The 27194-nt window shown below is 43.0% G+C and overlaps 1 protein-coding gene across 2 annotated transcripts in view; it reads right to left on the reverse strand.

Moving 5' to 3' along the window:
• Positions 1–27194, reverse strand: part of ZNF106 (zinc finger protein 106) — a 118653-nt gene that overhangs the window by 73057 nt on the left and 18402 nt on the right. For both annotated transcript variants that reach the window (XM_089680260.1, XM_089680261.1), the window contains exons 2-3: positions 6459–6543; positions 4759–4820 (exon numbers count right to left, since the gene is read on the reverse strand). In XM_089680260.1, coding sequence (XP_089536386.1) covers positions 4759–4820; positions 6459–6512 — 116 coding nt within the window. In that variant the 5' untranslated portion in view covers positions 6513–6543. The remainder of the gene's footprint in view (positions 1–4758; positions 4821–6458; positions 6544–27194) is intronic.

The following is a 27194-nucleotide window of genomic DNA, read 5'->3' on the forward strand; positions in this document are numbered from 1 at the left end:
GTTAGTTTTAGCTTTGGAGGTTCTTGCTATTCTTCTTAGAGCTGATCAAATGGTGTGAGATCTAACAGTGTGCTCCACAGGGAAATTGTCTTTATACGCGGATGACTCCTTGCTTTGTTTGGCAGATGTGTCCTCCTTTCTACGTTCGGCATTCACTATTGACCGGTTTGGTCAGTTCTAAGGTATATGCATCAATTGGGATATATCATTGCTCTTTCAGTTACAAACCCCAGATGCCATGCTTGGATACAGAGACAGTGCTTCAATGGGCCGACAAATTTACATACCTGGGGATCTGGGTGGAGAGCACCACTGCTGCTTACCTGGAGTATAATGCTTCTCCGCTACTTTCCCAATTTGCTCACAAGTGCAACACCCAGAAATCCCTTCCTTTGGTCTCAGACTGACGGATAAATCTTTTAAAAATGATATATTTACCTAAAATATTGTACTTCTTCTGTTCCACACTTTTTTTTTTCCCCTAAATCCATATTCCACAAGCTGCATGGCATTGTGGTGTCTTTTGTCTGCGCTGGGTGAATTTCCCATTAAGCTAAGACAACTCTGAAGATCCTGTTCTCTCACAGTGGCCTTGCACTCCCTAACACTCAATTATACTATTGGGCAGCTGTGCTGGTCACTGTGTGGTGGTGGTTCTCTCAGCCTACACAGACTCCTGCGGTGACTTTTGGAGCGGCCCTTCTGGGTTCTTACGTGGCCCTGGGCAATTTGGTCTTTACGGGCCCTTGGGTCCATCCTTCTATAACTAGACCCATGCAAGTCACAATCTGGGTATGAACCCAGGCTCACGGTATTTACAGAATGCCCTCAAGGTTTTTGACACACCTCCTCTTGTGGGGTAATCCCTCACTTCCCTATCTTCATTAGATTCCTGACCCTGGTCTGGGCTAAACGTGGGGTTACAACTTTGAAACATGTAATTTTAGATGGGAGGATTGTGTCTTTCTGCCCTGTGATGTACGTACTCTTTGCCTGACTCTATGGTGTTTAGATATTGGCAATTTAAACATGCACTCCAGGCCCAATTTCTAGAACTGGTGTGTGGATATCCCCGCACTTACTGAGGATGACTGTGTCTCTCCTTATGTGACTTCTATGATTTCAGCAAAGGACAGATTTATACGATTGAAATTCCTCCACAGGGCATATTATACCCCCCCAACACCTGGCTACTATTTATCCTCTGTGTGCCAGGTTTGCTACTGACATGGGTACCTTCCTGAACACGGTGTGGTCTTGCACTATGCTTTGTCCTTACTGGGAGTCGGTGATTGCCACGCTCAGTGAGTTTTGTGAGTTGGCTTTGCCTCTAGATCCACTTTTACTACTGTTGAACTACATGGAGGATATGGAGGTTGATAGATATACTAAATTCTTCCTCACATGCTTTACTTTATTAGAGAAGGGAAATTTTGTTGCGCTGGAAGTCTACTACTCCTTCTACCCATTCCACCTGGCAGAAGGTGGTCAACTCAGTTTTACCACTTTATAAAATTACATATGAGAGCAGGAATTGTCCCAAGAAATTCGATAAGATATGGACCACCTGGATAGATGCTCATGGACAGGATATGTGATGACCCTTTATGATGCCTTTTTTTGTCCCCTTTTTTTTCCCCTCTCACTTTTCCTATTGTCCCTCCCCTTTGTCCTGCACACTACTCTTGTTCCCCCTTTTCCAATTTCCCCTTTCTGTCCTCTCTCCCTTGCTCCCTTATTGTTCCTTCTTCCTCTTGTTTTCCCTCTGGTTTACTGTCTAAACTTGGACCAATTCTAGAAGAGGGTCACTCTGATAATTTTCTTTACCTGCCAATTCGCCAGTCTTAATTTCTCAGATGCTGTATGCCATCGTATTGAGTTGCATCTATGATTCTCTAACACCAATTTGTATGCTGTGTATGTGACTTTTGATGCCCTGCTGTACCACTTCTTTTATAGTTAAAGTGTTACTAAACCCAGGACCCTGCATTCACTATATCTGGTCTCCCAAAGTACACAGAACATGGAAGTGCAATTAGTTTAGTAAATATAAACTGCTAAATACCTTTTCACATCAGCAGTTAGAGCAGTCTTGTGACTTCTATCGGTGTCCAGCAGAGCACATTAAAGCTTGTAGGAGTTTTCATTTTGCTCTAGGAGAATGCAGAAACCCTGACCTCTGTCTGAACAGTGTTGATTGACCCTGTGCTGATCACATGTACTCTCCCAAAAAAGAAAAAAAAAACCTCTCTAGCAATACACAACAAACTGAGCATGTGCAGAGTGACTCCACAGAATATGTCTTATCAGGAGATAAGAGGTGGACACTTGGAAAGGGGGAAGATCAGAGAAGTCAGGATCAAACAGCCTTTTTACACAATGCAGAAGATTAACTGCTTAGGTTCCACAGTATAACAAGCATGCTTTACTGCATATACAGACTGATTTTACTGTTGTGGGTTTAGTAACACTTTAAATCTCTCTTACAGTGAAATGTTGTTGGTTGCTTGGAAAACATTAATAAAACGTTTTCTGTAGGGAAAAAAAAAAAAAAAAAGCATTATTATTCCCCCGAACCTCCTCTTTTGGGGTCCCCCACCAACGATCTTGTATGCCCCCACAGCAAGCCGCCTGCTATGGAGGCACACAGTGGGGTTTATATACTAAAGGCCAATACACTGTGCACTGCAAGTTGCTCCAGACCTTTGTAAATGAGGTAAAGCTTCACTTTGCAAAGAATACCAGGTCACTTACAAGGAAAATAAAAAACAGCATTTTTGCTTGCACATGGTTGGATGATAGAAATTAGCAGAGCTTCCCTTTATTTCAGAGCTTCCCCTCAGATCTGGAGCAACTGCACTTAAAGTGCACTTGCAGTGCACAGACCATTTGCCTTTAGTAAATCAACCCCAGTGTTGGCCCCACCCCCTCACAACATTTGATTGATAGTAGCAGGAGGAAGAGAGGCGAAGAGATGTAGCCATGCACAGCGCTGGATCTCTTCCGTCTGTTGCTCTTCACACTGCAACCTGGCAATAAGTTCTGAAATCAAGGAAACAAGCATTTGTTTCACCTTGTTTAGATCAAAAGAGAATGACATCCCTAAAGAAGCATCTTTAACCTGATAAAGCATACTTAACCTGATAAAAGTATAGCAACCGTTTAAGCTTTAGCAAGCCCACGAATGGCGGAACTTGCCAGGATTTTATTATTTTTTTTATTACAGGTACTTATGTAGCACCGTCAATTTACAGAATGCTTTACATCATATATTCTACATTCACATCAGTCCCTGCCCTCACGGAGCTTACAATCTACAGTCACCAACTCACATTCATACACTAGGGCCAATTTAGACGGAATCCAATTAACCTACCAGCATGTCTTTGGAGTGTGAAAGGAAACTGGAGTACCCAGAGGAAACCCACACAGGCACAGACAGAACAACAAACTCCAGGCAGGTAGTGTCGTGGTTGGGATTATTATTATTATAATACAGGATTTATATAGCGCCAACAGTTTACATAGTGCTTAGGATTCAAACCGGCGACCCTAGTGCTGCGAGGCAGAAGTGCTAACAACTTAGCCACTGTGATGTTTAAAGCAGACATTGGTCTGGGTGGATTGACTTTAAAGCGCTAGTAAACTGTGGGCATTTTTTTTTTTTTTTTTTTTTAATCCTGCAGTATAATGGCATAATGTGATAGTATGCATCATATACTAGCCTACTATGAAGTACTTACCTTAAAATTAAGCCCTACAGCAGCGCGCTGTCACTGCTAACAGGGCTTTCATCTTCACCCGGTCTTCCTTCTGGGTTTGTGTGCTCCAGCTATCTGACTGGCTGAGCCGTGACAACATCACTCCCTCACATGTGTGCAGGAGTTTTGGCAGTGCCATGGAGCTCTGAAGGGACGGCATGGGTATTCTGTCCCTTCAGAGTGCATGCACCAATGCACTGGCTGCATGCAGTGTGAATATCTCCCAAACCGTGCAAGATTAAAAGATATTCGCAGTACCTACAGGTAAGCCTTATTATACCTGTAGCTACAAGTTAAAAAAAAAAAAAAAGACTTTATTTCCAGTTTAAACTTCTTCTATTGACAGTACTTAGACTGAGAAATAATCTTCATACTGGCCTTCTTGTTCTTGTCACACCCTTTGGCGCCATACACATTTTCTTCCTTGTGTTGTCTATTCCATTCCGCCTGCCTCACAAGCCCGTGACCTACCACCATTCTGAATTATCCATTCAAGGAACATGCATCTGTTTGCTGGTAATCTTAGATCCAGCAGGAAATACTGTAAATGGACCAGGATCTCCTAATATGTACTGGCTGCTCTACTCTGAACCATAAGTGACCTTAGGAGAAAAAGAATTAAAAAAAAAAAACCAGCAACAAACGGCAGTGTCATTCTTAGAAGCTACAGCCTACATATCAGAAGAAAGAGAGTAGGAAGGGTGATGAAGAGTTTTATAGATGATCACATATTTGAAACTAGTAATCTTCTGTGACAGCGTATTCCCTAAAACAGCTGCCATGTAAACCAGCAGCAGCTGCTCTGCACATGAAGAAATGTCACACATGTCAAATATATACTGTAGATCTTAGCGATTTCACACTTTTTTTTTTTTTTTTTTTAATTGCAAGTTTGATGACAGCTGTTCACACACACATGCATGACGTGGTGATAAACAAGAGGAATTATCCAGGTAAAAGTAATTTTTAGGACCAGGACTTGTTACATGTCTCTTACCTGCCCCTTAGATTTTCCAGTTCCCTGTGATGAAGCATGCTACGCATGTGCTCATCCATTTCCTGTGAAAAATAAAAAACGTGCATGATTATATACTGCAGGACTTATTAAGAAGAGTAAAACTTTGAGTAAATATAAATAAAATAATCCATTATAAAAAATTCTTTACAGTTACTAAAATGCAACAGTCAGAACCTATTATTATAGTGTATTTGATAGTAATGGTTTCTTTAACCCCTTTATGACAAAAAGGTAAAAAAAAATGTTTATGCCTAAAACACAATTTTGTAACGTTGACATGTGTTAGTAAAAGCGTACATATCGTCACAACTACTTTGTGTACCCAGGTGGATTATACCTTGTTGTTTTCAAGACAAATTGGGCTTTCTTTTGGTGGTAAATGGTATTTGATCTCTACTGTTTTTTTTATTATTATTAAAAGAATAATATCCCCCCCCAAAAAAATGAATTTAGTTGTATATTTCTTGCTATTACCACAATTTACCACCAAAGAACAAAGCAAAATAAATTCTCATGTTCCTGATTATCATAGCAATACCACATATGTGTATGTTAGTTGTTGTTTGTACCTGTAGTTGGGCCCAGAAACAATTTTGCGCATTTTTTCATCCCACCTAAAACATACTGACACAGATTAAAAAAAAAAGTTTCTTTTTTTTAATTTTACCCAAAATATACTAATCATGACCTTTGACCCCCAACCTTGACCCTAATACTAACCATGGCACTGACCTAGAACATTATTATTATACAGTATTTATAAAGCGCCAATAGTTCGCTCAGCGCTGTACATTACAGAGGGGGACAGAACATGTGACAGAACAATACCAATACAATGCAAAACATGAGGGGATCGAGGGCCCTGCTCTTTCGAGCTTACAATCTAGGAGACATGAATTTATTTTTTTCTATTTATTTATTTTACACACTTTTGTTTGTTTATATCTTTCTCTCCTGTAAGAAGAGAAGGATAACAATGTACCTGTCCATTCATTCAGAAAAGGAAATAAACACAGAGGTGGGCTCACAGTGACTGATCAAACTCTGCAACCTGAATTAAAATTGCCATGGGCATGGCAGGTGTACAGCCCTGTTAGGGCTAATGTCTAATGTTAGAATTCTGGTCAGTTGTAAAGCTCTGGCCTTCTTTTCATAACAGTTAGTAGTCAAGAAAAATTAAACCATGTTGAAGTGGAGCTCTTTGATCCCCCCAAAAAATTAAAAGTTCAACTTTAAATACAAGGGTCTTCATTCGGCTTTGGGTGCAGGTGCAGGCATCTTCAGTGAGGGAAAGCGGCAGTGAAGCCTTGCAGCTTCACAGCCGGTTTCAGACTGCGCACGGGCAATGCGTGCTGCCCTTTCTGAATAGTTCTGCAGTCTTCTAGGACCTGTGAAGTGTCCCAGAAGGCTGCAGGCGAAGGAGGGGGGATCAAACTCCCAGCTCAGAACGCAACGCCAGAACGCAACGCCAGAAGTGGGAGTGGGTACCTGTTAAAATCAGGTACCCGCTGTTCCCTCTCCCCCAAAACGTGCCAAATGTGGCAGTGGAGGGGTGGGGGGGAATGTAAGCAAGCGGAATTATTATGCCAACATCAGTCAACCAGGGATATCCCACCATACCCACCTTTACATTTTGCAAGTATTTTTTTTTTTTTTAGAGACAACACAATCCGAATTACCTTTTTGGAGCAGTATACCATGTGGCACAAGATGCATTTTCGTTCTTGCACCATTGTGTCTTCTTAGTTAGGACTCACGCCATAGCTGTGGAAACAATTAAGATTGAATAAGACTTGTTAGTAATGGCAAGGTATATACAGCAATGCAACATACAGTAGGCTATCCGATTTAGCACCTAGAAAACAACACTTTATCATAAGCCTGTTTAACCACTTGCCCTCCTCAGGATTTACCCCCTTTCCTGACCAGGCCTCTTTTTGCTACTCGGCGCTGCACTAATTCAACTGATAATTGCGCGGTCATGCAATGCTGCACCCAAACTAAATTTACGTCCTTTTTTTCACACAAATAGAGCTTTCTTTCTGTGGTATTTGATCACCTGTGCGCTTTTTATTGTTCATGCTATAAACAAAAAAAGACCGAACATTTTGAAGAAAAACAATATTTTTTACTTTCAGCTATAGAAAATATATAGAAAACTCAAAGTTAGTTATAAATTTAGGCCAAAATGTATTCTGCTACATGTTTTTGGTAAAAAAAAAAATTCCAATAGGTGTATATTGATTGCTTTGTGTGAAAGTTATAGCGTCTACAAACTATGGTATAGATAATGGAATTTACACAGCTTTTACTTTCTGACTGCTTATTACATTTCTTGAGGTGCTAAAATACCAGGATAGTACAAACACCCTCAAATGACCCTTTGCTTTCAGAAAGTAGACACCCTAAGCTATCTGCTGAGAGGCATATTGAGTCCATGGAAGATTTATTTTTTTCCCACAAGTTTCTGGAAAATGACAAAAACATCTTTTTTTTAAACACAAAGTTGTCATTTAAATTATTTATTTCTCGCACAAGCCATGGGTATATGTGGAATACATTCCACATATACCCATACGTATACATTCTGCTACTTCTACCGAGTATGGGGATACCACGTGTGTGAGACTTTTTGGGAGCCTAGCCACATACAGGAGCCTGAAATCCAATGACCACTTTGAAAGCCTGAAGGTGCGTAACTTCCTCATTTCACTTCCTCACTACCTATCACAGTTTCGAAGGCCCTGACATGTCAGGATAGCACCAAACAACCCCCCCCAAATTACCCCTTTCTGGAAAGTAGACACCCCAAGGAATTTAAAAAGAGGCATGGCGAGTATTTTGCAGATCTCATTTTTTCTCACAAGGTTTTGAAATATAAAAAAAGAATAGACAAAAATATGTTTTTGTTTTTTTTCTTCATTTTCCAAAAACTTGTGGCAACAAATGAGATCTGCAAAATACTTACAATGCTTCTTATCAAATTCCTTGGGGTGTCTACTTTCCAAAAAGGGGTCATTTGGGGGGGGGGGTTAGGTGCTATCCTGGCATTTCAGGGCCTCCGAAACTGTGATCGGTAGTCTAGAAGTGTAATGAGGAAATAAAGCCCTTTAAAAGCCTGAAGGTGCTTATTGGATTTTGGGGTCCTGTACTTGGCTAGACTGCCAAAACGTCTCTCACATGTGGTACCCCCATACTCGGGAGAAGTAGCAGAATGTATTTTGGGGAGTAATTCTACAAATACCCATGGTATGTGTGAGCAGTAAATAAGTTAAGTGACAATTCTGTGTAAAAAAAAAAAAAAAAAAATTTTGTTTTGTCATTTTCCAAAAACTTGTAGTAAAAAATGAATTCTTCTATTGATTCAACATGCCTCTCAGCAAATAGTTTGGGGTGCCTACTTTCCAAAAAGGGGTCATTTTGGGGAATGAGGGCATTTTATGCCCAGCATTAGAAGTTTACACATCATTCACTTCTCTAACCACCTGAAGATCAAGCCTTTTCTGACACTTTTTGTTCACATGAAAAAAAAAAAAAAAAAAAATCACTATTTTTTTGCTAGGAAATTAATTTAAAACCCCAAACATTATATATTTTTTTAAAGCAGACACCCTAGTGAATAAAATGGTGGGTACTACAATTTTTTATGGCACATAGTACTCGCGCAGCGATTTTTCAAAAGCAAATGAAAAAAAAAATACACTTTTTTTTTTACTTTTAATGCACAAAAACACAATATATTGGCCAATTATTTGGTAAAATATAAAAGATAATGGTATGCTGAGTAAATAGATACCAAACATGAAATGCTTTAAAACTGTGCATGCCCCGTGCAATGGCGACAAACTGCATACATTTTTAATATCCATAGGCAACGCTTTAAAAGCCTTTAAAAGCTACCAATTTTAGATTTACAGAGGAGGTCTAGTGTTAGAATTACTGCCCTTGATCTGACGTTCACGGTAATACCTCACATGCATGGTGCAACCGCAGTTTACATACCGGCACAGGGTCAAGGCTTGTGCACACAGGTGTGCGCGCATGGGAGGGGCGATTTTTTTTTTTTAGTTATTTTGTTTTTTTATAATTTTTACACTGTACCTTTAATTTTTTTTTTTTAATCACTTTTAATGCTATCACAGGGAATGCAAATATCCCCTATAACTTCAATGGGCATTGTCATATATTCTTTTTTGAGAAATCTGGGGTCTATCACTCTAGATATCTCCTCTGTCCTTACATTATCTAATCAAACCAAAATCGGTGTGATCAGATGCTTTTCCAATTTACAAATGGCGCTGTTTATATCCTGCAAAACTGAAGTGATGAAACGCTCGTAGCTTCTGAACTCTTAGACTATAGAGATGATTGGCACTACTCTGGTCTCCAATCAGCTCTATGGTCAGTTGGCAGAAACACCGGCTGCATTGTCAGGTTCCCCCGATGGCACGGGACTGCCCGAGAAGGCCGTGGAAGGCAGCGGGGGAAGGGGGGCATCATCTCCCGCTGCTTGTAAAAGCAATCCTTCAGCCACTAGAATTGCTTTTAGATAAAAGCCGATCACCGGCTGAAAAAAAAACGATACCAGGATGATGCCTGCAGCTGTAGGCATCATCCTAGTATAACCATTCAAAGTCCAGTGATGTACCAGTACATCACTGATCCTTGTTGGGTGTATATGCAATTTTTTTTTTTTTTTTTTCGTATGCAGCCTGTGGAGTGAATGAAAAAAGAGAAGAAATCTCTGCCAGAAAAAGTGTGTGGTATGCCCACCATTAGAATATACTGCCCTGCATCCACCCACTTCTAATGGTGGGCACACATTAGGTCACACTTTGCCACATGCGCCAGGTCCAAGATTCTATACATGTCTAAATAGTGGCACGCTTGAATAAAAATTGTCCACGTATAAGTGGTACCCCATATGGAGAAATGATGACACCAAGTCCCAAACTATCTTGCCACTGCTCCCCATGTAGTCTGGGAATCCGGGGGGCTCCACGTGACTATCTTTTCCCTCGTAAATCCGAAACTTATAAGTATAGCCTGTTGTCCTCTCACAGGTCTTGACCCCATATCTGGCACGCCTTACAGGGGAGAAATTGTTTGAATGCAAGGCGGCCAGAAAAATGAATGAGGGACTCCTCAACACAGATGTTTTGCTGGGGAGTATAGACATCTGAAAATTGTTGGTTAAGGTGATTTGCAAGAGGCTGAATTTTGTGGAGCCGGTCAAATTCAGGGTCAGCCGAGGATGACAGAGTGTATTGTCATTGAAATGCATAAAACACGTTATACTCTAATATCACAGAGAGCACAGCATATGATGAATCGGGTCTGCGGACCAATACAACCGCAATTCATTTCTTTCAGTAATGCCCATGTTGAGGGTTAGGCCCCAAAATAATGTAAATTCGAAAACCGTAATGAGTTTCCATGCGACTGGTCTGGCAAGGTTTGAATTTGGGTTGGCGGCAATAAATTGTTGTGCATATAAATTGCTTTGATCCACAATCAACGCATACAGATGCGGGAGCGCGAATCACACACACACACACACACACACACACACACACACACACACACACACACACGATTTTGTGCACCCATGCCACCCTGTAGCAGTATTTCTGCTACAGGGCGGTCAGGAAGCAGTTACAGAAGCGGTTTGTGTTACGTCGCTGCGTTACTTTAACTGACAATTACGCGGTCATGCAACACTGCACCCAAATTAAATTTACATCCTTTTTTTCCCACACATTGAGCTTTCTTTCGGTGGTATTTGATCTGTGTGTTTTTATTTTTTGCGCTATAAAAAAAAAAAAGAAAAAGGCTGACATTTTGAGAAAAAAAACAATATTTTGGACTTTTTGCTATAAAACATGTCTAGTAAATAAATTTAAAAATCAAATTTCGTCAAAAATTTCGGCCAAAATGTATTCTGCTCCATGTCTTTGCTAAAAAAAAAAAATCTCAATACCTGTAAATTAATTGGTTTACCTGAAAGTTATAGTGTTTACAAATGTCGGTATAGATAATGGATGTTTAAATTTTTTTTATACTAATAATGGCGGCGATCAGCGACTGCGGGATTGCGGCGGACATTCTGACACTGGGGGGGAACTGACTTGGGGTTACTGACATCCCCAGTGAAACCAATACAGTGATCAGTGCAAAAAAAAAAAAAAAAACTACTGACACTGTACTAATGGAACTGGGGAGGAAGGGGTTAACTTTTTAAGGTAATGAAAGGGTTAACTGTGTGAGGGGAGTGTTTTACTAGGGGGTGGGGGTGTGTGCTTCACAGGAACACACTGATCCCCGAAAGATAAACTCTTCTCTCAGGATCAACGTGCTCGGAACTGACAGAGAGCAGAGCTGCAGTGTAAACACTGCAGCCGTGCTCCCTGTCAGTGATTGCCGGTAATCGCTAGGACCCGGTGATTGACACCTGCGATCAGCGGCACTGGTAGGGCGGTCGCATGCGCACCCTACCTGTTTTGCAGAATGACGTTTAAAAACGTGATTGTGCGCAGCGGTGCCGCCCTGACGCAGTAAAAACACTGTGGCTGCTTGGCAACGAGTTAAATAACTGTAACAAGCTCCAATTTTAAAAAGACTGCCAGACAATCTTGATATCTAAAGACAAGTAGAAGCTCAGCAGACAAAGCAGAAAATAGATCTTGAGGGAAATTGTTCCCTGAATAAAGCTGAGTATACTCAGGTAGTTTTTTTTTCTGTTGTTAAACCAGCAGGGTTTAAAAAAAAAAAAAAAAAAACCCCGACAGATGCCCACATCAACCGGCATCATGAGCGATGTTGATGCAAGGATTTCTCCCGCTGTGGATTTTTATTACGCCAGAATACATTGATCAGCACTTGTAGCCATAGGCTGAAACTGCTGATTGAGTGTTGGTTTTCCAGCAAACCCATTTGACAGAAGCCAGTCGTTAGTGTGGTGCACATGTACTGAAAGTCGCCTGGTTTTCAGCTTAAATCTAGTGGAGAGGATCTTGTAGTGCACAAAGACATATATAATCCTGAGACACAAATATGCAGGTGTGTTGAACCATTACAGCACCAAGACACTACTAACATTGTGGGCTGTGTGGAAGCAATCGGGCGGCAGAATGCTTCCACCTGACAGATGAGCCCTGCTGTATGCCCGCAGCAGGGCTTAGGGCAAAAAAAAAAAAAAACTGCCTTCCCAGAAGAGTTGAAGCTGGTATAGCTGAAAAGGGTGGGTCAACTCAATATTGAACCCTACGGATTAAGACTGGGATACCATTAAAGTTCATGAGACAGGCGTCCCAATACTTTTTCCAACATAGTGTGTGCGTGCGTGTATGTATGTATGTATGTATGTATGTATGTATGTATGTATGTATGTATATATTTTCTATATATACATACACACACATACACACACACATATATACACACACACACACACACACACACACACACATAGGGGCTGGACCAAAAAAATGGAAATACTAGATGATATGCAGGTGCGAAAGTGACATGTTTTGTGTTGAAAGCAGAAGTGAAGTAACATTGTTTTACTTCCACTGTGTGATGAGACACCTAGCTAACAGGTGGGAAGCCTCACTTTTGTCATTCACTGTGTGCGCTGCTAGTAATACGGAGTTGTGTCAGAGAGTTTACTTGGCGTCAAAAAAGGCAAATTGTTGGTGCCCGCTTAGCTGGTGCCTCGGTGACTAAAGTTGCCAATTATTTTGCCGTGTCGTGAGGTACAGTATCAAACTTAAGATGACATAAACAGTTTCTGGGAAAACGTGGTCTGATAACCATAAGCACGGTCGACATGATCAACTGACCGAAGGGGAAAAAAAAAAGAAAAAAAAGGACATTATGCAGGATTGTGACCTGGGATAAGAAAACAACTGCTGCAATAGGGACTGCAGAGCTCAAACATTATCACTGAAAGTGGCTGCAGAGCTCAAACATTATCACTGAAAGTGGCTGCAGAGCTCAAACTCGCACTAGCATGTCTTTTACACACTGCTAGTATGTACACTCAAAACAGATCTTAATAAATATACCTAAAATGATGTTCAGTTTCTAATAAGTAACAGAGTAATAATAAACTATTACAGGAAGAGTTGCACTCTCCAAGATGCCAAAAGACCCACAAACACTGAACTGCTAGGCAATGAGTACTATAAATACAGAGGTCAGATCAGATTGGCTAAGAGAGAGTGAATATTAAGGACATCAGCAGTTATCAACCAGAGAAAGGGTCATGTCTGACTGCTGTACTGTACTTACTGCCAACACTATTAGTCAGAACTCTGCTTAAAGTATAATTAATTAAAGGCAAAACTTTTTTTTTTGGGATAGTTTTGGACAGAGTGGAATGGGACTAGAACCCCTGTCAGTACCCTTGTTAAGGAGATTCACCTTATTTGTCCTGTTTACCATTATCACTGAAAGTGAAAGTAAAGAAAATCCAAATTTTTGGGTTGTCCCCAGAAAAGTAATAGGATGAGAAATCTTTCAATGGGGGCACTAATTCTGGTGACCTGGGGGTCCCTATTAATTCCCTAAATTTGCAGGGATTTTCCCTCACTTCCCATTTGGCTATGGGACAGAAAGTGAAGGGAAATCTTTGCAATGGGACGCAGATGGCAGGGGAAAAAAAGCAAACCCAGATGTGATGAGGGGTTATAACTATCCCTTGCACTATAAAAAAAGGAAAAAAAAAAAAAAGTTTTGTCAGTACTTTAAATACTGTAAATACAGTCTAAAATGACTCACTTTTAAAACAATATAACCTACAAATAATTAAAAGCCAACTCCGGCTGAAGCACTTATATAGTTCTGAAAAGAATTGGTCTGCATCAATCAGCACATATCACCATAGGTTCACTGCTAGGGCACATAGGCAACAATTGCTGTCTTTGTGCCTCATTGACAACCACAAGACTGCATTGAGGTGGCTTAACATAAAAATGCAGGCATGCTGCATTTGTCCACAACACACCGTAGCTTACCTGAATTAAATGTCATTTGTGACATTTCAATGAAGTTTAAAAAATTACAAGGTAAGCCACTCCTTGCATTGCAACAAAACATATATTTAGCACAAAAACAATCCTTCCCCACAGCATATAAACAAACAGATTTGCTTGATGTAGGAAAAAACCTGCTTGCCGGGGGGGTCCGGGGGGGGGGGTGACATTTATTTATTTTGTATTTGGTATAAGGTTTAATGTATTTTTTGCATGTTATTTACCTGTAGAAGTCTGCCTTCTATAGATATCCAAAAGTACAGACTGGTGCTAAGCACCACCATCTTGAATGTGAGGTCAGCAGCCTCAGGATTCCCACTCAAATGATACTCTGGACCAGTTCACACCAGAACGCGGTGTGAGAAATCTGGGTTCCGCGCGTTTCCTGCATCGCATTTAAAATGTATGGTGTCTGTGATCAGCAGAGGGTGTCCTCCACAGAGTAGCCCAGTGTCTCCTCCTCACACCTGATTTAAAGCTCTAGTTGCCATACTACCGTGTCGCAATCGCGTGCATTGGCAATCATGGGTTTAAATCAGGTGGTGAGGAGGCAACATATCACTTCATCACCACCTGTCAAACACACTCAAATCACTTTTTAGAGGAGCAGTCCCTGCTGCACTTGTGAATGAGCCCTTAGCTGCATTCGACAGTGGCACCCTAGGGATCATTCACATGTACGGTTGTGGAGTGGTAAAGCCCTGCGGCTGAGTCATGACTTTACTTTCAGAAAGTGCACCAACCTGTCAGGGAGTGAGGAGCCAGACACACAAGGAAGTGCAATTAAAGGTAGGTTTATTATACAAAAACAAGACAGAGTCTATGCAAGTCCAACAGCAACAGCGGATGACTTGGTAGAACAGTAGCCAGGAAGGATGGTCGCCAGAGCCGGGGTCAGAAGCCAGGAAGGGTGATCGCCAGAGCCGGGGTCAGAAGCCAGGAAGGGTGATCGCCAGAGCCGGGGTCAGAAGCCAGGAAGGGTGATCGCCAGAGCCGGGGTCAGAAGCCAGGAAGGGTGATCGCCAGAGCCGGGGTCAGAAGCCAGGAAGGGTGATCGCCAGAGCCGGGGTCAGAAGCCAGGAAGGGTGATCGCCAGAGCCGGGGTCAGAAGCCAGGAAGGGTGATCGCCAGAGCCGGGGTCAGAAGCCAGGAAGGGTGATCGCCGGGGCCAGAAGCCAGGAAGGGTGATCGCCGGAGCCAGCAGCCAGGAAGGAGTCTTGCCAAAGCCGAGTCGGTATCCAGGAGAGCAATGAGAAACTAAACAGGAGCTACTGCTGTGCAACAGACAGGACACGAATGCAATGGACAGCTACAAACAGCAGACTTATATGTGATAAGCCGCCACCTCCTGTGGGAGGAGCCGCAGGGGGCTGAAAGCATAAAGGATCCCACAATGCTTTGCAGACACCTAAGATGGATGCCAGCACATGGAGCAGCACAAGCCCTGAGGAAAGGTAGGACCTTGACACAACCCAGCAGGATGTATTAGAAGTCTATGGCTAAGCACAGGAAAGCTGCAGGTACACTGCACTGGCAGTGTGGGTAAACCACAGCTTATCAGTGTGAAAGCAGCTGTATACTATTATGACCAGTGTATTGCTTCACACTTCTTCTTTCATGCTGCTGGCACCACTCTGGATACTACTAGCCGGGATAAGAGGTAGAGTGCAGTTGGTATCACTCTGCATGGGACAGGAGCCAGCACTACAGAGGAGACATCAGCTTATGCGGCTCTTGCTCCCTACTACAGCTCCAACTTTACAAACAGTCCCTCTGCATTCCACTCTGTTTAATGCTCTGGGATGGCGGGTCAGCAAGCCCAAACCTCGATCTACCAGTCTCCTGGCTACGATTTACTGGCAGCTGCCCCCGTGCTAGGCAATTCACTCAAATTTTCAAAGAAGTTCAAAAACACATTGCAAGTGAACACAAAATAGTTTATGAAAAAGAAAAAACACTGCAATTAAACACTTAAAATACTTGATTTGTATGTGCTTTAACCTGCAATTTTGTAAGCTGGTGGCCTCTTGAAAAGAAAAAAAAAAAAAATGTATGAGCATACTCTCATAAGCCGAAAAACGTCTTTTACATGCAGCACGAGTTCTGGTCCAATGCCATCCCCTGGGATCATTGTTACTGTGTGTCTTCCTCCATACTTGGCAGGTGGGGATATGATTTGCTGTGATGAATAATCTCTTTGCTGAGCCGATGCAGCAGACACAGAAAACACCTGGTGCCCGAATCCGGCCCTGACAGACAGAGGAGACCAAAGGAACCTGTAACAAGCAGACAGCTTCCTTCCAGCCATGGGGCATTGGACCAGAACTCGTGCTGCATGTAAAAGACGTTTTTCGGCTTATGAGAGAGTATTATTGTGAGGGTGCCTACTTGCCTATCTACTTACCAGAGGAAGTAACAACATTGGTGCTGCAGGATACCAGTGTGGCTATAGTTCCCAGGAAACCAGGCTGAAGGGAGTGCATATACAGGGAGGATCCAGAGGAGATCCAAAAGGCTTTGTGGCCCTTTAGGGTCGCCGAGCGGAGGTGAGAGGCCATTGCAGCAATTTTAGGATCACTTATCGGTGTGTTGTGCATCCACACTGTATATATCACATGACCAGAAGGCGTGAAGCACCTTGTTTTTTGGTTTCACAGAAATTGCACTTTTTGCTCTATTGTACCTTTGTTGTAATTATTTTTTCACGTATATTATTAATATGTTACCAGAGTGTCTTTTACTATTTTGAGCACAGAGTGTGTTTTTATCCTTCAATAGGGATTCACATTATTTATGCAATATAGTTTATATCACTATAGGTTTGTGTCCCAGTTTATTGGGTACCACAGGTCACATTATTTGTGGTTATATCCCTACAGGGACTGGGTTCACATTTTTATCATTATTATATCACCTTTCATAGGTCACTTTATTTGGTCCATTCATAGGACCTTGTGTGGTTTGGAGCACGTTTAGTCACTATTCATGTTATATTGTTATATATTTATTGTATGTAGCGCTACACTATTTTATATTGTATTATTCATTTTTTACCTATAGGTATAGGACTAAGTGTCAGCTGCTTCAACTGTTAGTTTATAGGTATATATATATATATATATATATATATATATTGTGACAGTGTGGTAAGCAGTCACCCAGGATTCTCAACAAGGCAGGTTGAGGGGCTCCAGGGTAAATGTTTGATATGGAGGAAAGTGGCTTTTCACTCTCCTTTGTTTGTACGGTCTGTTTTGGGATCTGGAGCTTGGAGATTTCAAAGAGATCTGGGAGGGATGAAATCTCCAATCCTGGGACCAGGTTTTGGGATAGGCCAGGAGACTGATTGCACAGGTGTGTGCAGGCCTTTAGAGAGAGTCAGGACCAGGGTTCTGGGCTCCACCCCGGCAGACAGGAGTCAGCAGGGCTCCACCCCGGCAGCTAGGAGTCAGGTGGGCTTCAGCTAGGAGAGGTGGGAGCCAAAAGCAGCAAGGGGCTGCTAGAGACTAGCTGTGTGCTAGTGGCCAGCGGTGTGCAAGAGCCGTGTCTAGAAGAAGTCTGCAGGAGGCAGACATCAAGCTGAGTATAAGCCAGGAGGCTGGATTTTGTTTTGTGTGATGGTGGATACCCCTGCATGGGAACCTCTTATGTTATTGAACTGTTATTTTAAATAAAAGTGGGCTAAAAAGGCCCTTGAAAAAGAAAGCGAGTAGCTGTTTGCGTTTAAAAGCTCTACCACGTTGAAGCGAGTTCCCACATATGGTGGAGGATGCAGTGGGCAGAACTAGAGATCCCAGCAGTGAAGTAAGTTCATCAGTTATATGAACTGTTTGGTGCATAAGTCTGCACTATCTGTGTGCAGGTGAGGAGAACCTGCTAGAGAAAAGGACTTTGCCTTAAAGAGACAGTGTTCCATGGTGTTGCTGAACTGTGTAACACTCTGCTGTGTGCATGACTGCAAAGATGGGGCGGTCAAAACAGAAAAAGGAGGCAATGTTTGCTGAAGCGAGAGATGGAGCCCTGTGGCTAGGGGGTTATATACCGCATGCCCCAGCCAAGCTGGGAAATGTAGATGTGGGTGAGTCTGCTGTGGACTGGTGCAAGCGGCACCTGGCAGCATTGAACCAACCTCCAGAGGAAAGCAAGCCAACCTTCAGTGCAAGGAGAGAGCTGCAGGATGTCCGTACCTGGGAGAGGGGTGTTGTCACCCATGGCAACGCTGCTGCAGTTAAACCAGTAGCTGTTGTGAAAAATGTGAATGTGTCACGGCTTGAGAGTTGGTCCAGCAGAGAGAAGCCTATGCTATGTGCAAGGAGAGGGCCTGACCAGAGGGCAGGACCAAGAGTGAAGGCCCATAGCAACACAGAGGAGGCCAGTCGGGCTGTCTGTGTACAGGGGGCTATGTCATACAAGGATCATGGCAAGTGGCATCAAGAGGAGCCAGTACAGAGTGTTGGAAAGAGCCAGCAAAGTTCTGCTTGGAGAGTGCAATCTCCCATGGCGACCGGAAAAAAAAATATTGCCTGGAAGGAGGAGCTGCATTGAAGATGTGGCTCAGTGTCCCAACAAAGATAAGAGTGGAAGTGTACCATGCCTGGAATGTGGTCAGTGGGGGCATGGGATCTTTTCCTGTCCTAGACTCTGGAATACCGCTGATACTGGGCAAATATCTACAACTGCAAGTCCAGATTCTTATTTTAAAATGTCAGCAACCACCTCTGGCAACAGGGAGGAAGTTCCTGTTGGGCCTGCAGGGGGTGCCAGAGAGTCCATGGAGCCTATGATGGCGTCTGTTACTTCACCTTGGGGCAAAGGAAAAGTTGCCAAGAAAAGTGCAGTTGAGGATGCGTTTATGAGACGACGCACTCAAATGAAGATGGTGACACCTACTACTGTGGTGGGTAAGACTGTGTGTGATAAAACCATGGCTGGGACTGTCATGTTGAGAAGGACTGGTTATGAGACTGTCCATTCTGATGTAGGAGTGACCCCAGTTAGTTGGGCCACTGGATCTGTTTTTGAGAGTGACTTTTCCCTGTGCAGTGCCTTGTACAGTGGGGAGGTAGGGGTTAAAGTAAAACCTGTGCATGGGTCTCAAAAAGCAAGTGATGTCACTAATGTGTGCCAGTCACAGGTTGGTAGTGGGCTAGTACCGCCCACAAGAGCTACAAATGATGATGATGTTGATGTGAAATGTACTGCTGTTGGGAAAACCCTGAGCTCTTGCAGTGCAAAAGCTGTAATTAAAGATGGGTCATTTCCCATAGCAACTGGTGGTAAGACAGCACAGGTGTCCTTGGACATCTCCAGGGGTCTTCGTGTATTGGAGCCGGAGGTTGCCCGGGACAACTGCGATGTCACCCTGGTGGAGCAGAGTGGAACTGCACCTTGTCATAGGAGTGTGTTGGTGCAGCCTAACAATACTGAAAGTGTTCAGGTGAACAGCAGGTTAATGCAGCCTGGCAAAAATGCAAGTGTGTGGGTAATTCAGGAAGCGCCACCAGAGCAAAGTGGTGGATGTGAGGTATTGCAACCTGCAGTGGGAAACCAGGTGTTACCCAAGTCTGATGTGATCCAGAGTGATTTGTGCAAGGTATCTACAACTAAGCCCGTCTATTCTTATGTGTCTCCTTGGGCGGATGGATCGGTGCTGAGGAGCACTGGCGAATTGAGCACATATACAATGCACTGGGATAGTTGGGGTAAAAGGCTAATCTCGTTGTTAGATGAGGCTTTTATGCAAAAAAATGTGGACACTGTTTCTGCTGTGCCAACAGGAGGATCTATAGATAAGGGCATGTATACAGCAGAGACTTTGTCTGTGACCCACAAAAGTGATGTTGGCATGGAGTGTCAAAATGATGTTGTCACTGGGAATGATCAGGGGCAGCTTGTGGATGCTGAGTCTGAGATGTTGAGAGTGAGCCCAGCACATGGCAGCGCTCTGGTGGAGCACCAGGCTGTGGTTATCTCCAGCTTGGAGGAGGTTCCTTTAAAATTTCAACTTCTCAAGTCTCAGCAGGTGAGTCTCTCAGCGTTCCCAGTGCCCTAAATATGGTCAGGAAGGTCTTAGGTTTAGAGTCAAGCGGTTGGGTTGTAACCAAAGTATTAAAGGAGATGCTTGAACTTTGGAATGTACAACCAATGTATACTGGGGTGTCTCCGCCACAGTCGGATGGTCTGGTACTGCGGAGTACCACTAGGTGGAGCACCGAATGGCTGGCTGTACAGATCAACGGGAAACAAAGTTGTTTGTTTCGGAATGTGTTGATGGTATTAAAAGTTGTATCAGGGTATGCTGCTGGACTACCTGTCAATGTATTTGAGAGAAGTCTTGGAGTATTGGAAAATGAGTCAAAAAAGGTTTCACCTCCTAACAGCCAGGTGGGAAGCATTTCTGTTGCTATGGTCCAGGATGGTGCTGGTCAGTTGTCAGTGAAGGGCGTGTTGACTGCACCAGTGGACAAAACACATGAGATGGAAAGGCCAAGCATGGACCAGAGAACAGCAGATATCCTGACCAGGGCTCAAATGGATGTGCATCAAGAAATCAGGGTCATTGGGCCAAAAAGAGATTTATGTAGCAGGTCTGATAAGACACCTGAAATACAGGGACAAAAGGTATGTGAAAACTGGCAAAATGGATCAGAAGAAAGCTCATCTGTTCAGGATTTGGATATAGATCCAAGTGGTGTAGAAAAAGTTAAAAAGGTGGGACAGCCACCTGCAGAGTGCATGACACCAGGTGAAGTGGCATCTTGTGAAGTTCCCGTGGGTGATGGCTGCCCTATGGTGTGTGTGCCCTCTACAGACACTGTCCTAACTAATGCTGAAAAAGGTATTCAAAGGTGTAATATTGACTGGAATATATCTGTTCATGGTAAACTGAATACTGTGGTGATGAGTCATGCAGGTTTGATATCCAAAGGTACCAGAAATAAGAGGGGTGGTCCCGGTACAATTACCGTAGAAACAGGTCATCTACAGCCTTGGGACAGTAATACGGAGAGAGGTATTAGGAAACCTTTGAACCTGAAGCAAAGGGGCAGAAAGGTCGATAGAAAGGCCAGGGGGACCCCGTTAAGATCTCAGGAGAGAAAGTGGTTATGGAAATGCACCCGGAAAAAGAATAGGGAAGGTCTGAGTAGAGCCCATAGCAGAGTGACAATGGGGCTTGGAGAGAGACACCAAAGGAGTCATTGGGTAGAGTTCCCCTTTAGGAAAGGTATGGTCAGACCAGATTGGACCCCTGTACGTGAGAGCTGGCACAGAGGTGCCAGAAGAGATAAGTTGTGTGTTCTGCCCCCTACGGGAGCAAAACAAAGGGGGGGGATATGTGACAGTGTGGTAAGCAGTCACCCAGGATTCTCAACAAGGCAGGTTGAGGGGCTCCAGGGCAAATGTTTGATATGGAGGAAAGTGGCTTTTCACTCTCCTTTGTTTGTAAGGTCTGTTTTGGGATCTGGAGCTTGGAGATTTCAAAGAGATCTGGGAGGGATGAAATCTCCAATCCTGGGACCAGGTTTTGGGATAGGCCAGGAGACTGATTGCACAGGTGTGTGCAGGCCTTTAGAGAGAGTCAGGACCAGGGTTCTGGGCTCCACCCCGGCAGATAGGAGTCAGCAGGGCTCCACCCCGGCAGCTAGGAGTCAGGTGGGCTTCAGCTAGGAGAGGTGGGAGCCAAAAGCAGCAAGGGGCTGCTAGAGACTAGCTGTGTGCTAGTGGCCAGCGGTGTGCAAGAGCCGTGTCTAGAAGAAGTCTGCAGGAGGCAGACATCAAGCTGAGTATAAGCCAGGAGGCTGGATTTTGTTTTGTGTGATGGTGGATACCCCTGCATGGGAACCTCTTATGTTATTGAACTGTTATTTTAAATAAAAGTGGGCTAAAAAGGCCCTTGAAAAAGAAAGCGAGTAGCTGTTTGCGTTTAAAAGCTCTACCACGTTGAAGCGAGTTCCCACTATATATATATATATATACACACCTATAAACATATATATATATATATATATATATATATATGAGTGCAGGAGGAATTTTTTTACAATTAAGGAGAAGATCTGCCCTTTTTACTTAATTTTCAGGGAATGCACAGAAATATATCAATATGAATGTGCAAACATTCCATAGTTTTAGAACTTTATGCGAATGTGCATAGATATGTGGGAGGGCACACATGCGCAGATGTGCCGCAGAGCTCTCAGGACCCAAATCCATACAGGGAAAAAGCATCATTGACACCTAGGGGAATAATGCAAAAATGCTTGCTTTGTGCTTTATCTTGATTATAAAAATGTTTAAGATAAATATTTCAACGAATTCCCATAACTGAACAAAAGAGAGGGGTGGAGGCAGGGAAAAACTAAAATAAGTTTAGGGCGTGGGTCATTTTAGGACAGGAGTCTCCAAACTGCAGGCCAGATGTGGCCCTTTGCTTGCCTTTATCTGGCCCTTGTGGCACATTCCTCCCACTGATACAAGAGATGGGGAGCCAATTCTCCCACTGACACCAAAGATGGGGCAGTATTACTCCCACTAACACTAATAATGTAATTTTTTTACTCCCACTGACCACCAAGCCTATTGCACTGTTTGCTCCCACTGTTGCCAAGGCATTTTCTATTCATACTGGCCACAGTCCGTTCCCCATGAAGTTTGGAAGGCAGTAAACCGACCCTTTGTTTGGAGACCCCTATTTTAGGGGACACATTGCATAACACAATGCATACCAAATGTGAATAAGTGTGTTTAGAGTTCACTGTGGGATTTAACTGCTAATGAGGACTTAAACACATGCAACTCCCAGGACACAAAAAATTAAGTATATTAATTAACTTCCACCCAAACTGGCTCCATGGTGTGTCTGTGTGACTGAAGCTTCCATATTAGACTGCAATCTCCCTGGAACTCTATGACCGATATCATTAACATGTAAAGGTTACAAATACGCAGATATAATTATTGTAAATGGAAAATCTCCTATGTGTATAGATAAAACATTGCAATAACTAAACCAACAGCTAAGCAAACAGCAAGTGACCTTCTCCACTTCCTAGAAGATCTGTATGTATAAAAAGAACATGTGTTGAACCTAATTTTTCCTACAGATCTATGTCTGAAATGTTCTAACTATATTAGGTGACAGCTGAATGGGGTGAGCCTTGGGCCACGATAGAACAGTTGCTTTCAACATCTGAAGACTTCCCATGCTCTTGAATTTCCCGGTCTAGAAGTCATATTGGTGTATCACTGAAAGTTATAAAGGATTGTAAAAAGAATCTGAGTAGGTACAAAACTAAGAAAATAAATATCCAGCACCAAGCTACCAACAATCACAAAGGCTTTGTGGGCAATAGGAGGTTCAAAATAAGGCCATATTTTAATCAGTGTCCCTGCCAAACATGGATGCAATATTTATTAATGTGCCCCCACCTTTACCCATCCAATATTAAAGCACAATTGTATTTGTTTAGGAGGCATTTGGTGACCAGTACAGTATACAAAGTGATTACTGAGCTTTATTTGATTCATTTTCTGGATGCCTTTATGGAACAGTAGAGGAAAGCCACCTTGAACTTCTCTGAGATCTGTAGTCAGTTCCATTAAGGATCAGACAGGCTGGTTGTACCCAAGTCGTACAACAATTTAATTGGGTGCAATCAGTCTGCCGTGCTGAAGCAACCGAGATTCGAACCATCTATGGGTGGCTTAACATTTATGATTTCTGAATACATCTGAGTGTCAGGTTCTTCCTTACTTGACCTGGATCTGTGCCAAGCAGGCATTTGCTAAGCATATCCTGTCCCATCTGTTCCTAACCTGTGGGGATTACCTCCTAATGCAGGGTTTCTCAACCTTTTTTCAGTCAAGGAACAGCTATCTTACCCTCTCTGTGCCTTCCTGGAGCGCTGATTCCCTGCTGCACCCACTGACATCTTTAAGATCCAGCAGGAAGTGTTCAAACACAGGCCCAGACTGACCATCGCAACTGTGGCAGCAGGGCTGCTCTCTGAACCTGCTCCGCTCACCAGGCCACTCTGCAGTCAGCCGGCCGTCTATTTGATTCACTGCATATGGCCGTCAGGGCCAGAGGGCGGAGCCTAGAGGTCAACTGACCGTGAAGAGGAGGTGCAGGAGAGGAGACCCCATTGCCACATGTCGGGATAGGTGTCACTGCAGCCGCAGACCCCACGGACCCCAGATAAGTGCTGCTTTACTTGTCAAATAATTTAACTGTGCTGAGATGCTTTGGTCACTGCCTCTCTCTTTCACAACATGAGTGATATTGAACAGAGGATAAGAGAAGGTAAAGTGAAGGCATCAGAGATTAGACATTTTATCTTCTGTTATCCTCTGTTTAGTATCACTCACATTGTAGGGCCCTCAAATCCCTCTTGTATTGAACTGTATTGTTGCTGTATTGTCTCCCGTTATGTTGTAAAGTGCTGAGCAAACTGTGGGCGCTATATAAATCCTGTATAATTGTAAAAGATAGACAGTTCTGACCAACAAGGTGTCCTGCATTTAACCACATCCAGTCTGCTATACATTTATGAACGTCCTCAGACTGGAAGGGTGATATCTCCGTCATTGCTGCAACTACAGCAATGATCAAGATAACATTCTTTAGCCCCAGCAATTTTTCACAAGATAAAAAGTAATCTGGGGGCTAAAAAGAAACTGAATTACTTTTACAGGCGGCGGAAGGCGGTTCCACGCCCTCTTGCTACCACCGCCTTTACCAGGCTCTCCTGTGCAGTCGGGAAGCCCGGTAAGGATGTGAGAAGTGGCATAGAGCTCTAGGCAGACAGCAAAAGGAATGGATGTTTTTTTTTTTCTCCCACTGTGTGATGTCAGAAACAGGAAGCAGCAAGGATTTCATCACTTTCTGTTTGACTCTTTGTTTACCTGGCCGTTAGCAGCCAGTGAAGCAACCAATCAGACTGATCCGTGTCTGATCGAATGCACTGGGAGGCAAAAAGGAGAGCTTTGGGGTTTAATAGACCCCAGATCTCTTCATAAAGAGGAACGGTCATGGCCCATGCTATCACAAGGGATGTTGTTCATCCCTTGTAATAGAAATAAAGTTGATCAATAAACAAATTAAAGCTAGTGTTACAAAAAAAAAGTAAAGAAATAATAAAATAGTAAAAAAAAATTAAAAGCACCCCTGCTCACCGTGCTCATACGCAACACACACATAGGTTCCTCACGCATATGTAAATGGCGGTCGCACCACACATGTGAGATACTGCCATGAATGTCAGAGTGAGAGCAAAAATTCTAGCACCAGACCTCCTGTGTAACTCTAAACAGGTAACTTGTAAAGGCTTTTAAAATGTGGTCTATGGAGATTTTTTTAGGTACTGTAATTTGGCACCAAACGGTATACCGTGACTGTCGTGGGACAAATTCAGATGGTGTTAGGGAGGGGGCAATTTCAGTCTGGTTTACAGAACCCAGCAACATCTGCACTTGTGGAATACCCAACTTCAGCGGTGATCTATTCTTCCAAAGCAAATACACCTGTGCATGCTGGTACTGACTAGTATTCCAATGTTTCTCTTCCCCCTCAGTTTCTCTCTCACTGGGCTAATGTGCCCCAGTGCTGACAGAGAGGAGCATAGGAGGGGCAAGCAAGGATGCTTTGCAGGGGCCCAATGTCCTTTTTATCAACTAATGACATCATTATTTTTTTTATGTCGGTGGCGGATAGAAAATTGTAGTGGTGCATGGTGAAAACCTGTGGCTTCGTGTAACTAAGAGGCAGGCTTGATCCACCTGCTGGTTTGTATACAATTTTTGGGCAATTTTAGGCATTTTGCCAAGGCACCATGGTTAAAAAAGGCTGTCCTAATGCATGAATGGGAAGTGAATAACCAACTTTTAAAGTTTCATAAACCCAGTGTTTAATCAGCTCTCCATCTTGCATTCACATTCAGCTTTTCATGAACACCCACAAAACACGTTGTGCAAATGCACATTTTTTGCACCACATAATTAGGGCAGCCCGTTAATTTGAAGGGGCTGCCCTAAACGTGGCAAAGCAGCTCATGCACCTTTCTGAGCATTAGTCTTTGTGTGTTTTTGGTCTACCATTAACAATGAATGGTAACGTACGCAGGACGTGTTTTTGACGAGCTGCATAATCGTGCAAATTTGTCTGCCTTAATGAAATGCTGTAGACGTAGAATGAGTGCAGGCTTAAACTGGTCCCACAACTATGGTATATTCCACCTGATGTCATAGATCATTGCATTTTTTTGTGATGATCTGCAATCTGTGGGGAGTGTACATGTAAGAGACGAGCAATCACAAGGCTCTGCAATGAAAATCTGCATGCTGAAACATTTTCCCGAATCACAGATAGGAATGAAGAGTTCCTCTCAGACACTATTTTAAGTCCTCTCAAAACAAAAATAGTTTCTCAATCAAGGACAAGTAATTTCTGAGCTAAAAGAGTTCTTGTTGCGAGGATACACTCCTTTAAGAAACAGTTTCTTTTGCTGTCATTTTAATTACCTAACACCAATAGCCCCTGGATTATTTCAGATGCTTCCGGCATGAAAGCTTTGTGGTATGCATAGAGTATGTGTAACTGTGATCTTTTTTGGCACAGGCCCCACAGACTTAAAGCTGGACATTCATGCTGCTTTGTCAATGGTGGCCAACATATTTCTCAGGGTCAAAGATCTGACCATCTATAACATGGCTGGGTGCTTTACATGGAAGGAGGCCATACAACTAAGCTATAATTTTAAGTTACTTAAAAAGCACGAGGATGTACTCGCATGGGGAGGGGGGGGCCTTGTCTGTGTGCCCCCTGATTGTTAAAGAGGGCTTTTGGATTGCGATAACATCTCTACCTACAAGCCCCCACAACCCCTGTGACCCACCCCCCTTCTGCTCAGATAAAGATCTGGTATGGATCATCAGAATAACTTCATACAAATTTTCTTTTTGTGCACAAATTTCCCCTTAAAATTCATACCAGTCCATATATACATACACACATTTTTGTAAATATTTTATTTTATCTTTTCATGTGACAACACTGAAGAAATGACACTTTGCTACAATGTGATGTAGTGAGCGTACAGCTTGTATAACAGTGTAAATTTGCTGTCCCCTCAAAATAACTCAACACACAGCCACTAATGTCTAAATCGCTGGCAACAAAAGTCGGTACACCCCTAAGTGAAAATGTCCAAATTGGGCCCAATTAGCTATTTTCCCTACCCGGTGTCATGCAACTCGTTAGTGTTACAAGGTCTCAGGTGTGAATGGGGAGCAGGTGTGTTAATTTTTGCTGTTATCGCTCTCACTCTCTCATACTGGTCACTAGAGGTTCAACATGGCACCTCATGGCAAAGAACTCTCTGA

This window comes from Staurois parvus, unplaced genomic scaffold (genome assembly GCF_062004578.1).
Source record: "Staurois parvus isolate SC_StPar_1 unplaced genomic scaffold, SC_StPar_1.0 ptg000237l, whole genome shotgun sequence".
NCBI classification, from domain to species: Eukaryota; Metazoa; Chordata; class Amphibia; order Anura; family Ranidae; genus Staurois; species Staurois parvus.